Source organism: Spodoptera frugiperda, chromosome 9, assembly GCF_023101765.2.
Source record: "Spodoptera frugiperda isolate SF20-4 chromosome 9, AGI-APGP_CSIRO_Sfru_2.0, whole genome shotgun sequence".
Classification (NCBI taxonomy): Eukaryota; Metazoa; Arthropoda; class Insecta; order Lepidoptera; family Noctuidae; genus Spodoptera; species Spodoptera frugiperda.
The window spans coordinates 10,512,157-10,526,246 of record NC_064220.1 but is presented as its reverse complement, the minus strand read 5'-3'; the positions used below and the strand labels follow the sequence as shown (position 1 = coordinate 10,526,246).

The following is a 14,090-nucleotide window of genomic DNA, read 5'->3' as shown; positions in this document are numbered from 1 at the left end:
ACGGTGCGAGTGGTTGTGTCCCGGGGAAATATAGTCCTTATAGGTGTGAGTCTAGTTTGGTAGCTTACGGACACCGTGTACCGGTAACACTGGTTGCCCCGCCATGGTGCCCTGGTGAAATATAGCCTTTATAAGTAACCCCACCAGAGTGGTTGTAGTGAGATACCTAAGAATCCCACACTCCTAGTCTTTTGGCTAGGTGCTTTTTGAACTCGTCATAGAAAAAGTACTCTCATGATAAAAATGAATAAAGTAAAAACAGATAATAACTAAAATGAAACTCTAAACAACATACTAAAAAGCTCATTTTCATATTTCCTACTACAAAAACTCGCTAGCTTTGCAATGTGTAGTTTTTAAAAAAAGTTTCGAAGCACTGATGCGTACTGTTGCTTGATTTTAAATTGCATGCTGTGATGCTGTTTTGTTTTTTCATTCTACATTTTGTTCATTAACATTTTTAAAAATGGGGGAAAATCGTCCAATGACTTCTCCCGCCTTAGGCGAGGCGAGAGGGAGAATCCTAGTATAGGACACGTTTTTTTTTTAATAGAAAACGGGATAAAAGATAGATTTGACCCCGAGAATTTAAAATTTGCTGTCACTACAAGACTTTTATTATTATCATCATCATCAGCCGAGAGACGTCCACTGTTAAACAAAGACCTCCCCCTTAGTCCTCCACGTAGAACGACAAGCCGCTACCTGCATCCACTGGCTCCCCGCCACTCTGATATCGACTTTTATACTTATCTAAATTATTTTCAAAGGTTAGGCACCTTCACTTTCACCTTCAAGGCCAAGGTCTAGATTCAATATCCGGGGCATAACAAATGGGTACGTATCAGTGTAAAAGGTATAGGTACTTAAACGAAAACAGGGCATCTTGTTTTCATCCGATCCGATATGATCCAGATTGATCTTGTTCACAATGTAACTTGAAAAGATTGAAAACATTACCTAGTCACAAAGTTTTCGAACTTGAAATTAAATAGATCAAATTCAGCCTTGTAATTATGTGAAGTTGTCGCAAGTGCGGCTATCGAGCAATGGGTCTCGGATTCAATTACCGTATCAAGTAAAGTATTAGGTACTGCAAAATATAACATGACGATTACCGTCGTTTTTTGAGGTAAAAAAATTAAAAGTTGTTGTTGCAACGTCACGCCTTTTATCCCCAAAAGGGTAAGCTGAGCACGTTACGGCACGTAATGCCACTATGCAATGTACACCTACTTTTTACCATTTATGTTATAAGACCCATGTAAAAGGGGGTGAGCCTATTGCCATAATATATAATTCCAGACTCCGTGCTAATACCGAGACATTTCATAAACCGAAAAAAGCCCAGTAATACTTTGCCTGACCCGGGAATCGAACCCGAGACCTCTTGTCCGACAGTCGCACTTGCAACCACTCGACCAACGAGGCAGTAATTTAAGACGTATTTTAATAGATTTTAATTTATTCACGTATTAAACATCAAACCAGTAACTAGCCCACGCACGTACAAGAGACATGAGCACGGAATTTATTGAATTACCGTCCAATGTAAGGTTATGTCAGCTTGCAAGTAGGTGACGGCCGGTAATCGTCATGTCAGGCAGATTATCTGACAGTTACCGTGTATAGGCCTACTGTGGGGCTTCGCGCCCTTGTCACTCGTAAATATTACGTACTATGTCTCTACGTATACAATATGTCGCCTGTTGACTACGGTAGCCGTTTAGGTGACAATATTTTTGTGTGATAGTCAGTTAAAATCAGTCCTACGACGTCAGCTCAAGGCTTAGGACGCTTTTCAAGCAGAGGTGTGCTTTACTACGTTGCTGTGGATGCGTTTGGCTTCTACCAATCATATTCATTGGTACACATAGCACTAGTGGAAACGGATTCAGTTAAGTTCTGTTGTGATGCGGGGTATGGATGGCTTCCCTGCTTCGATACATCGCATATTCGAGCTGCGTATTTACCTCGCACAGCTACATAACTTAGTTTCAGTGGGACCATTCACATAGTTTCTCAGCTTAGCTAAAATTACATCTTAGTAGTATAGTCACATAGCACATCTTTGCTCGGAGTCTGGTTCATCTGCGTAGCTGCGGACGACCTAATGGGTTACCGGGACTCCGGCTAAAAGCAGGAGTAAAAATGGGGTGGTTTTTATTCAGTAAGAGTCTGACACTCCCTCTCGCTTTTTCTCTCAAAATGGGTCTGTTTCACTACTGGTGATTCAGTTTCTGTTCTGACATACATATTTACATTGGCAAATTATCTATCAATTAAATCAACTTAACTATAAATGGCGTTATGGCTCTTGGTGCTTCTAGTTAGTAGTTACGAGCTATACCGCGTATTGGGACTCATAATAAATTAGGAGTCCCAAGGAACAATAATAAATTTATTTTATGAAGTTTGTGACCATTAATAACAATAAAATCCTACCTCTCCCGTACTACAGTTTTATTTCAGGCTTTGGTTAAGATGAAATCTATACTCTATACTATACTAATATTATAAAGCTGAAGAGTTTGTTTGTTTGAACGCGTTAATCTCCGGAACTACTGGTCCGAATTGAATAATTCTTTTTGTATTGGATAGTGCATTTATCGAGGAAGGCTATAGGCTATAAAACATCACGCTATGACCAATAGGAGCCGAACAGAGCGGGTGAAACCGCGCGGAAGTAGCTAGTAATTAATATTTGTTTGTTTATAAGAAGATAAACAGTCTGCCAGGGGGACGGACGCCGCTCCAGACGGGGTAAACCGCCAACATGGCCGAGAAGAAGGATCTGGAGGCCGTGAGTAATTTTTTTTTTTTATGAGACATGCCGGTAATCGTGCAGACGTATTACCTGATGGTAAGCAATCGCCGCTGCCCATGGACACTTGAAACACCAGAGGCTTTACAAGTGCGTTACCGGCTTTTTGGGAGTTAGGAATTTAAGGGTTGTTGTTCGGGAATGGGGATGGGGAAGATTGGGAAGGGGGGAATTGGGCCTCCGGTAACCTCACTCACACAACGAAACACAACGCAAGCGTTGTTTTACGTCGGTTTTCTGTGAGGCCGTGGTATCACTCCGGTCGAGCCGGCCTATTCTTGCCAAAGCATGGCTCTCCCACACTTAAAATAATAATAAGTCCTTTATTTATGTATGTGTTACTAGTTCCATGATTACCATAAGTAACAAGTAATATCCAGGTAAAATTACATAAGTAGATACAGATATCGAGAGAGACTTTTTTTGAGAAATAGGACCGAGCTCAACTAATATGAACAACACAGTAAAAGAAAAAAAAAAATGTTTTTTTTTTTTTTAGTTTTTTTTATACTTTATTTATTATTTACACAAAACAATAATACAAGAAATAACAAATAGCAACCAAAAAACCACTAAGGTTTAGAACCGTGCTATGGAATCTGATACGAAAGTGACGAAAAGTTGAACACTCATTTCGCTAAATTAAAACGTTAAAGCCAATTCCATTTGTAAAAAAAATATAACATAAAGATATAAAACTGTATTTATTCAAGTATCAGATTTTCTATTTTCCTACCTTTCAATTTTCTTTTTTAACAAATAAAGTTAAACGTATTCAATAAAACCTAAAACATTAATTAAAATTGTTATTCTATACGTCCTATCATCCTCTTTTGTTTCGTTCCATTTTCAAATCCAACTCGCCGCGAGGCCATTAACATTTAAAAAGGTTATCTTTTATTGTTTTGACGTTTCCCCAATTATAATTTTGGCGGGAAGTAAAAAACTAACCTAACAAATTAAAACTACGTAATTGTTTTAGAAAATCGAGATTAATATTAAATTAGGTCGTAGCTACGTTAGGTTTTACGTGGATTATTTAATAATTTGATACAAAACGCTTAGTTAACAATAATTTCAAATAAGTAATTGACTTTTTTGACTTTGACAAACATACCTACTTACACACGTATTTTCTTCTGGCTTTAAGAATAATATTTATTTTTGTTTAACAGGGTGACCCCGAGCTAGAATGTGTTCGGAAACCGATGGATCTGCCAACCCTACCCAAACCCCTGACCCTGGAGGAGAAGAAATATCTCCTGGCTGTGGAACGTGGAGACATGGGCAATGTCAGACGGTGAGTTTTTTTTCTTTTTTAAAAACGTTTCTCCACACTAAGATTTTCCCCTGTGTCGTGGGTGCGTTTACAAACATACAATTTCACATGCACATGACCCCCAGACCCGAAATAACAATTTGTGGATCACATAAATAGTTGCTCCGTGCGGGAATCGAACCCACTACACGTTGCGTGGCAGCCAGTTGCCCAGCCACTGGGACAACCGTGCAGCCAGTGAGTTAGAATATTATAAGTTGAAGATGTGCTAGTTGCCCTACATTATTATAGGCTGACTTCTATATCTTGGGTGCGTTTTTAAACACAAGTTGACTGATGTCAGAACTAGCAAGGAACAAATTTGTGAATCGTTTCGAGCGGGGAGCAAATCCACTATACATTTCTTCATACATTTTACAAACCATACATTTTGTTTTGTAAAAAGTAAAAGAACCTAAGTTTATTGTTTCACAAAAATCAATTACTTACATTAAAAAAAGCGAAAGTAAATAGGAATGTCTTTGAGAAATAAATCTGTAAAGTACACTTATTTGTTGGAAATCCAATCTTCTTTATTCTAGACAAAAAGTTGACGTTCAATCGGCCATGTTTTCCAGAACCAGAGGGCTTAGTACGAATTTATTTTTTACGTTGAACGAGATCGAATTGAAACCGCGTTCTGCGCTGTGATTGGTGGCCGCAATGAACCAACCAACCGTTAACAAAGTACCCTTAATACGCGTTTGTTTTACGTTTAAAGTAAAACGAGAGCGTGTTCGGCGCTCTAATAGGCTAGTTTCCTACTAGTTTTTCGAAACGTCAAAACGATATTTTCTATGAATTTTGTATGAAATACTCTATTATGACGTCATTCGATTTTTACGTCAAATATCAGACTTATTTCTAGAAATTTAGCTAGAAAGAATCGAAAATTAAGTAGTTCATCAATGAATGAGAGTGTGATTTTTTTGAATATTTTATTCTATTGATAAGTTGTAATAATTTATTTTTGACCCAGTCATCATCCCTATTAACATCATCCCGGTTCGAAAAAACCAACCAATCAGAGCACTTAACGCGTTTTCGTTTCCTATTTTTTCAACGTAAAGCAAATTTGTATGGCTACAGAGTGCCTAACGTGCTCTCGTTTCGATCCCGTCAAACGTAAAGCAAACTCGTACTAAGGTCCCTGAGGTCTAGTCGTTTTATTATTGAAGGTCAGATACCTTTACAAGTCTGGATAACCGTGTCGGATTGTGGTCTGGATTTGAGATACTAGGGATTAAATTTGTTCACTTAAGTACATAAGACATGAGTAATGTACAAAGTAATAACGTTACAAGATTTTGATGTAAAAACTCGATTGTAATCTTAGTAGGTATAAAGTTTCCTTTCGTGTGTAAAAATATTAGACATTATGAAATACAGCCCCTCAGTAATTTATCACTGAGATATTATTAAAAATAATACAATTACACTTGATATTCATAGCAATTTGGGCCCCGTAAAACAACATTTAAAGTGTGGGCGAGCTATGCTTCGGCACCAATGGGCCGGCTCGACTGGAGTGATACCACGGCCTCATAGAAAACCAATGTGAAACATCGCTTGCGTTGTGTTTTGTTGTGTAAGTGAGGTTATTGGAGACCCAATTTTACCCCCCTCCACAATATTCCCAATCCCCAATTCCCCAACAATTCCTAACCCCCAAAAGGCCGGCAACGCATTTATAACGCCTCTGGTATTTCGGGTATCCATGGGCAACGGCGATTTCTTACTATCAGGTGATCTGTCTGCTTGTTTACTGGGTTATACCATAAAAAAAAACAATCAGAACAAAATAAGTACCTACATTTCGAATGTTATCAGTACCTATTTTGCTACAATAGACAATTCATTACAAAAGGAAAATTTTCAAACTATCCGTAGGTTATTCCATCAGTAAACTTAATTACGGTATAATCGGATTACCTACGTCCAACCTAACTTGGTCGCAGTGCACGTGAGCCTACAGACTATGAATACGGCAATTTGAGCGACGAGCATTCAATAAAAGGATTTTCGTTTGAAAGAGCGTAGTTTGGAATGTTTTTTCTTTATTTTTCGTATGAAAGTTTGAATGTTTATTTTTGTATTCGTTTTTTGATGCAAGTTCGGGTTAAACGTGAATTTAAAAATTAAAGATACGTTTGTAACCCTTCAATCTTGGCTAATCTATACTGATCAGGCGAAATACTTAGTTCAATGAGACTTGCAGTTAATTGAAGGTTAAATGTTTACTTCAGGTATCACTAATCTCCCAATCCCCAATAATTCTCAAATTCTTAAACCCCAAAAGGCCGGCAACGCACTTGTTACGCCTCTGGTGTCTCGATTGACCATGAGCGGTGGCATTGCTTACCATCAGGTGATCCGTCTGCTCGTTTACCGAATTATATCATAAAAAACCATGAATAATAAAATAAGAAACATAGCAATTAATATCTTATTGACAACATTTTTTGTAATACCGAATCAACATCGCAATTCTCAGTTTCTTACACTCTTCCCCAGAATACTCCAAAAAGCCCATCGCAAGAAGCACATAGAAATCAACTGCGTAGACTCGTTAGGCCGTGGAGCCCTAACTTTGGCTATCGATGGCGAGAACTTGGAGATGGTGGAATTACTGGTCATCATGGGAGTGGAGACCAAGGATGCTCTACTGCAGGCTATTAACGCTGAGTTTGTTGAAGCCGTCGAGTTATTGCTGGAACATGAAGAGCTGATCCATAAGGAGGGAGAGCCTTACGTAAGTTTTAGTTATGGTTTAGTAAACGCTTGTTGGTTGGTTAGTTTGTTTTGTTGAAGAAGATCATTAGTTTTGCTGATAAATTTTTCACTGAAAAATAGGTATAGCCGGTAGAGAGGTTTAGGGAATAGAGAGTAAAGTTCCCTAAGAAAAGGAGGATCCTTTGACCAGGCGAGGTGATCAGGCCTGGCGGGTTTTCTGCCCAACTGTTGTTCGTTGGAATTTTCTATCCATGTTTATTTGCATGTAAACTTAATATGATATGATGTAGGATTTTATGACGTCATCCGTTGATTTGCTCGTCAATAGTCTATGTGCGACTTCTGTCATGTGGCCACAGAGGCAGTTTTCTATAAAATTAAATTTTCCTAAACACAGAGTTGGCAGAAAGTGGATCCCAACACGGCAATGTTTACACCAGACGTGACGCCACTGATGCTGGCTGCTCATAAGAACAACTACGAGATTCTCAAGATCCTGCTCGACCGCGGAGCCACGCTGCCCAACCCTCATGACGTTAAGTAAGTTTCCAAATAATAAAGTACACTATTGAATAAAATACACTTTTATCATTAAAGGGACTATTGCTCTTTATTTGTTTTAATGAAAAATCAATGATCTGGGGCTTTAGTACGAGTTTGCTTTACGTTTAACATGATCGAAACGAGAGCGCGTTCGGTGCTCTGATTGGTTGCTTTATTGCAGCCGGCCTATCACGGCGCTGGACCCGGTCTCGTTTCGATGTCGTTCAACTTAAAAGAAACTCGTACTAAGCCCTTTGACTCTTTTGCTTTCTCTTTATCTTTCTTGATGTTTCACTTTATTTAAATTATTTCCATTAGGTGTGGTTGTGAGGAGTGTATCCGTGAGTCTACAGAGGATTCCCTCCGACATTCGCTAGCTCGACTCAACGAGTACCGAGCCTTAGCGTCACCATCTCTCATCGCCTTGTCTTCTACTGATCCCATCTTGACGGCCTTCCAGCTCTCCTGGGAGCTCAGGAACTTGGCTTTTGCTGAACAGGTAATATACAACGTTGTTTTTTTTATGAAAACTGTTTTACCGCCGTATTCAGAGTCATTTAATGGTTACTTAACCCAGTCCTTAGCAATTGTTTTCGATACAAAATCGTTATTAAGGAATAGTTTATGTAATCATTAAATGACTCTCAGTACGGCGGTTAAATTAATTATTATGTTTAATTCATTATTAGACTTACTCCCGAAATTGCTTAACGGGGAAGTTCGACTAGTTTCAAGCCACGATTTGGGGCTCATACTCTCTTATTCACGAATTTACTTATCGATTTAGTTAAATCTAATTAATTCGGTTGAAATCTTAGGAAAAATAACTTACAAAAATATTTCTTCAACTAGGAAAGTAAATCCGACTACTTGGAACTTCGTCGCCAAGCGCAAATGTTTGCTGTGGACCTTCTGGACCAGTCGCGAAGCTCTCAGGAGCTGGCCATCATCCTGAACCACGACCCTGATGAACCAGCCTTTGTGGATGGAGACCATATGAAACTGGCGAGGTTGGAGCTCGCTATCGATTTTAAGCAGAAGAAGGTAATATATGGTTTTAAAGTGTCTTACTTTATAAAAATGGATTGTTGAATGATTGTTTAAGATAATTTGAAGGAAATAACATGGTTTGTAAAAGTGTAAACTATAATACACTTTTGCAAACCATGTGAGCAAGTAATTGTAACGAGTATATACAAGGGTAGATTGTGGATGGTATTTGAATAAGGGCAGAAATTAGATTATAATCTGAAAATCTGCATGTGCCTGTCAGTTTATCGGCAATAAATACCTTGAGTGAGATCATGGTAAATAACTGGTCTGCAATGATTGGTTAATTATATGACTGAGTCCGTGGAGAATTAAACATTTTTATTATAAAAAGACTGGTTGGGAATTACTATTATAATAATAGTTTTATCGATGTTTTGTTCCAATATACACTTTAGAAACTTCTGTTATTTATAGCATACAAAATAATTCACCTTAACTTTTTCCCAGTTCGTAGCCCATCCGAACATTCAACAGCTCTTAGCCTCCATCTGGTACGAGGGTGTCCCAGGCTTCCGTCGTAAGACTGCCATGGAGAAGATTATGATCATCTGTCGAGTCGCCCTGTTGTTTCCCTTCTACTGCACCCTCTACATGATCGCTCCCAACTGCGCCACCGGCAAGCTCATGAGGAAACCGTTTATGAAGTTCTTGATCCACGCGTCTAGTTATCTGTTCTTCTTGTGTAAGTATTTTTATTATATTATTATGTTATATGTTGTTACGGTCTCCTTTTTTAGTCTTTTAAGAACTATGCAAAGATTTGTTGTATGTGCACGGAATTTTTAACGTTCTTTTAGATGTTCTCTTTTGATTTCTATATTTTATGTTAAAAAATACGTAAAAACACATATTCAAATTTTGCTTCCTTGAAATGTAAAAGTAATTGCTATTATTATGTCTTTCTTAGTCTAAATCATCTTTACTTTAATTTGTGCTCCCCAGTGATTCTGATCTTGGTGTCACAAAGAGCGGAGGTACAAGCGATACAACTGTTTGGTCCGGAGTGGATGGTGAAAGAGTTAGAGAAAGAACTACTCAAGCAGAGAGGAAATGGCCCAACTTATTTGGAATTAGTCGTCGTGGTTTATGTCTTAGGTGAGTAGAAAATTCCACATGTATCGTATTGAAATTAACATAACTGAAAAACAAAAAATAATAATATCATTATTTAAATTCTCTGGGTAATTTTTTTTTATAAAAAAAAGGTAAACGAGCTAACGTATCCCCTGATGGTAAGCAATCGCCGCCATCCATGGACACTTGAAACATCAGAGGCGTTACAAGTGCGTTACCTGCCTTTTAGGGGATTGCGAAGATTGCCAAGGGGGAATTACGTCCGGTTTGTGCTGAAGCATGGCTCTCCCACACTTTATATTTTTTATTTTTATAATTTAGCTTATACAAATTTCTACACTCTGTTCAGGTTTCATATGGGAAGAAACCCAAGAGATCTACATCGAAGGCATCCGTTCTTACTTGCGCAACATGTGGAACTTCATCGACTTTACCAGGAACTCCCTGTACGTGGCGGTGGCTGTTCTTAGGTTCGCCGCCTATATCCAGCAGACCACTGAGATTAGGAGAGACCCTCAGACTAAGTTTATTCCGAGAGAGAACTGGGATGCTTTTGACCCTCAGTTGATTGCTGAAGGGTTGTTTGCTGCGGCTAATATTTTCAGGTATGTACTCTGTCGAAAATTTTAATTTTACCTACAAGTTGGTTTTAGGTAATACTGTTTAAATCCAACAGTGGAAATGTTAATCTGTCTATCTGCCGTACTCAGAGTCATTTATAACTTAAGCTATTCCTTAGTAATGATTTTGTATGGAAAACAATTGCTGAGGACTGGGTTAAGTAATCATTTAATGACTCTGAGTACGGCAGTAAGATTGAGATTGTGTTTATTTTCGCCTATTCGTGGTCGTATCTAAAATTAACATGTTTACCTAGACTATTTTAGGATAATATCGTTATTGTTCTTTGTAACCCATTTTTTATACTTTTCCTAAGTCACTTTTTTTCTTATGTCTCAATTTGTATAGTTATGTAGCCATATATTCCATCCATAATATCTCCTTTATCTTACACTCCATAATTCTCACCAGTGCCCTCAAGCTGGTGCACTTGTTCTCCATCAACCCTCACTTGGGGCCGCTGCAGATCTCCCTCGGCCGCATGGTCATCGACATCGTCAAGTTCTTCTTCATCTATAGTTTGGTGCTGTTCGCCTTCGCTTGCGGTAAGTGGTATTGGAAGATTTTGCATTCTAAGTATTATAAATAAATAATCACTACTTATTACATGGGACTGATAACATAAATTATGAAAAATGGTTGTACATTGTACAGTGGCATTACGTGCCATAATGTGTACCTCTGCTTTCCCCGTCGGGGATAAAAGGCGTGACGATAAATAAATAATTAACTATTTACAGAAATTTCATTAAAAATGCTTAGTCTAGCTTTATCTATAAGTATAATTTCATTTCTCGATTTAATGTTTGGTGCCATATCAAAACTTAGGTCTAAACCAACTGCTGTGGTACTTCGCGGACTTGGAGAAACGTAAATGCTACGTATTACCTGGAGGTCTACCTGATTGGGATAATGCTGGAGACTCCTGTATGAAGTGGAGGAGTTTCGGGAAGTCAGTCTATGATAGATTTTAGTAGCGCTTCTAAAGCTCTCATCTGTCGTACAAGTATGCTATTGTCGCTATTTGATCTTTAACTGCAAATAGAAATTAATATACCTTCGTGTTTTAAGCACACTAACATAAAAATATTGTTAAGTAAAAAAATCATAATCGTAGTTGCCAATATTGCGTGATGAACACATGTTCTTGGAAATGAACAACAATTTGTGGATCATACAAAGAGGTGCTCCGTGCGTGAATCGAACCCGCTCCTACTTGCACGGCAGCCGGTTGCCCAGTTACCGCGTCGACTGTGCAATTTCATTCGGAAAGTGGAAAGTTACCTGTGCGCATGTCAACATGTTGCCACGACAACACGATACACAGTTTTGTCAATTTCTTCAAGTTACGGTGTCAACGAATTTTGGATTAAGTTTATTTTTTGAAATTATCAATTTGGATCTTCACTTGTAAAAATGAGTGAAGCTCAGTTTGGAGTGCGCCATGTCATCGGAGCTCCTATAGCCACCACTAGGCTGTCGGAGCAGGCCATTGTATGTATTCCGCCACGTACGGCCAAATTCACTCTCGACGAGTGGAAGTTAAGCAACGATCAGAGATGTAGGAACACGGAAGATCAACAGCAGTTAGCTGATAGAGTACTCGGCGAGTCTGATCGAATTCGAGACGAGACCGGAGAGCGAGCTGAAATCTTAAAATCTACATCTGACAGGCGAATTGAGGAACGTATTGGTGACATTGAATTTAACAGGAACGAGTTACAAATCCAACGCAAAGAAATATGTTTGGAGTTAGAAGCTCTGTCGATGTACAAAACACGTCTCTTAGACTGCCTCGCCTCACTCCAAACTAACGCTTTGACCATTTGCCGCAAATGTCTTATGTTGAGAGACGGACGTCTCGGCATTGACCTGGTCGTCGATGAAGTGGAATCTGCTCTGCAACAAGAGATCACCACCATTCAAGGAGGACAAAGCCTGCTGAAGCGAGTGTTGGAGCAGCTGAACGAACAGATGCGGCGCCTGCGTTCCACACGCTATCTTCTTGACCGTGACTTACAGTACAAACAAGCAGCTATTGATTTGGATAAAACCAATCTTTCTCTTAAACCTACCGATTTATGTCTCTCCGTGTACGAAGGATACGCTAACTTGGACCCAGCGAACATATCTGCTGATGAGTACAACGCGTATTCTGCGAAAAATATACAAATGGCAGCAAGAGAGGTAACAAGCGCACGACCGATACGAATGTTTGTCGATACAATTCTAAAACAAGTGATTGATGACCTCTGGAACGCTTTCAACAAATGCAATCATGCGTTTCTGGACCGCATAGAAGACACAAAGCGAGCCAAAGGTAAGCTTGAGGATATGCATAGAGAGACGACTCAAAAGATTGCAGATATGCAATACAATATCTTGCAACTGCAGAAGGCTTTGGCTGACAAGGAAGGTCACACGGCTCTGGCGCACACGAGGCTTGGGAAGCGGGCACAAAGAGTGGGAGCTGAGTTGGTGAGGGATCCTGCGGGGCAGGCCTTGTTTTATGAATGTGAGATGTTGCGTCACAGCACGGAGCAACTGCAACAGATGCTGCACGAGGCCACATCTTCGTTGCGCTACTTATTGCAGACTCAGATACAGCTGGAAGAGGATATCAACGTGAAGATGAACACCTTGAAGATTGATGAGGTGGACTGCATGACCCTGAGGCAGACGATGGACTATCACGCGTACTGAGATGTTTTCTAGGGTAGCGGAAGTTACTGCAGCCGTGAATTTATTGGCCATAAAGATACTGCATAAATGTCCAGTGTTGCATTTGAAACATGCAGAGGTATAAACAATCAAAGCTGCAAGAGTGTTCAAAAGTGTAGTATTGTTAATATTTTTACCATTATTCAACGATAACTTGAATATTATAAATGTTGTGTAGGTTAGGGCTTGCGTTCATTTTTATTGTAATAAACTTGTTTCATGTTTTTAAGGGGCTATAAAAGTTGAATAGGTACACCCCATTGTCATGAGGCATCTCATTATCATATTTTAAAGGTTTTGTTCATTTTTATAACAACATTTTTAGTAGAAGTTTTGGAATCTAAAATGTTTTTCTTTGCTATTAGTGTAGATGCTATTGAAATTGTTTTATTTCTGTAATAAATTGTTTGTAAAGGAACTGTGGCCTACTTATTTAATGGTCTATTCATTTGATTTTGGCTAGAGTGTGTTTCTATGAAATTCTGTACTAGTTATGCTCGTGTTGATTGATCTTTAAAGCTAAATTCTTCCGTGGATATTTTGGCTTATAAAGACGTATCTTTCCTTACCAGTTTTATACAGTATACACCAACTAATTATATGGAGAAAAATCTGATATTTATTTTACTATTAGTACCTATCATAATTAACATCTGTTAGTAAATAATGTATTTAATTTTCCACTAGCGTCTTCGAAGCCTCACAGTCTCTGTTCTGGGCGTCTTTCGGCATGGTTGGTCTTGAGAACTTCGAGTTGGCTGGTATAAAGAGCTACACACGGTTTTGGGGCCTGCTTATGTTCGGTTCATACTCCGTTATCAACGTAATCGTCTTGTTGAACCTGCTCATCGCTATGATGTCCAACTCTTATGCCATGATTGATGTAAGTATAACATAAGTAAGTATAAGTAAAGCCTCGAACCATGAATACATGGTAAACATTTTGCTTAGCAACAGTTGATCAACATTGTCAATGAATAGTGGGAATGCTGCTGGAAACTTTGTTTAAACTAATAGAAACTGATGTTTTCGCTCGCCGGGCGTCAACTCTGCAGTATGACGCGATCAACTCCGCAACACAAGTGTTGCCCGCAACATGTTTATGCAACCATGTTGCTAAACAAAATGTTTACCATGAATACAAGGCTTAAATCTCATGTTTAAACATTATGTACTGGAGAAAATTTAGATAGATAATATAAA

At 38.8% G+C, this 14,090-nt stretch overlaps 2 protein-coding genes across 4 annotated transcripts in view; both read left to right on the top strand.

The window, feature by feature from the left end:
* LOC118271278 (transient-receptor-potential-like protein) overlaps positions 1-14,090 on the top strand; it is a 38,659-nt gene that overhangs the window by 5,062 nt on the left and 19,507 nt on the right. For 2 of the 3 annotated variants that reach the window (XM_050695794.1, XM_050695792.1), the window contains exons 2-13: positions 2,723-2,803; positions 4,000-4,124; positions 6,657-6,894; positions 7,273-7,415; positions 7,737-7,917; positions 8,271-8,462; positions 8,919-9,153; positions 9,414-9,566; positions 9,895-10,150; positions 10,578-10,711; positions 10,995-11,118; positions 13,575-13,770. In XM_050695794.1, the coding sequence (XP_050551751.1) occupies positions 2,777-2,803; positions 4,000-4,124; positions 6,657-6,894; positions 7,273-7,415; positions 7,737-7,917; positions 8,271-8,462; positions 8,919-9,153; positions 9,414-9,566; positions 9,895-10,150; positions 10,578-10,711; positions 10,995-11,118; positions 13,575-13,770 (2,004 nt within the window). In that variant the 5' untranslated portion in view covers positions 2,723-2,776. Of the gene's footprint in view, positions 1-2,719; positions 2,804-3,999; positions 4,125-6,656; positions 6,895-7,272; positions 7,416-7,736; positions 7,918-8,270; positions 8,463-8,918; positions 9,154-9,413; positions 9,567-9,894; positions 10,151-10,577; positions 10,712-10,994; positions 11,119-13,574; positions 13,771-14,090 lie in introns of all 3 variants that reach the window. The other variant, XM_050695793.1, reaches the window with a different exon arrangement.
* Positions 11,471-13,308, top strand: LOC118271283 (tektin-1). Its single transcript, XM_035587304.2, has one exon. The coding sequence runs from the start codon at positions 11,583-11,585 to the stop codon at positions 12,867-12,869; it is 1,287 nt and encodes a 428-aa protein (XP_035443197.1). The 5' UTR covers positions 11,471-11,582; the 3' UTR covers positions 12,870-13,308.

Coding starts and splice junctions, on each gene's coding strand:
- LOC118271283 (XM_035587304.2), top strand. CDS start 11,583: ATGAGTGAAGCTCAGTTTGGAGTGCGCCATGTCATCGGAGCTCCTATA.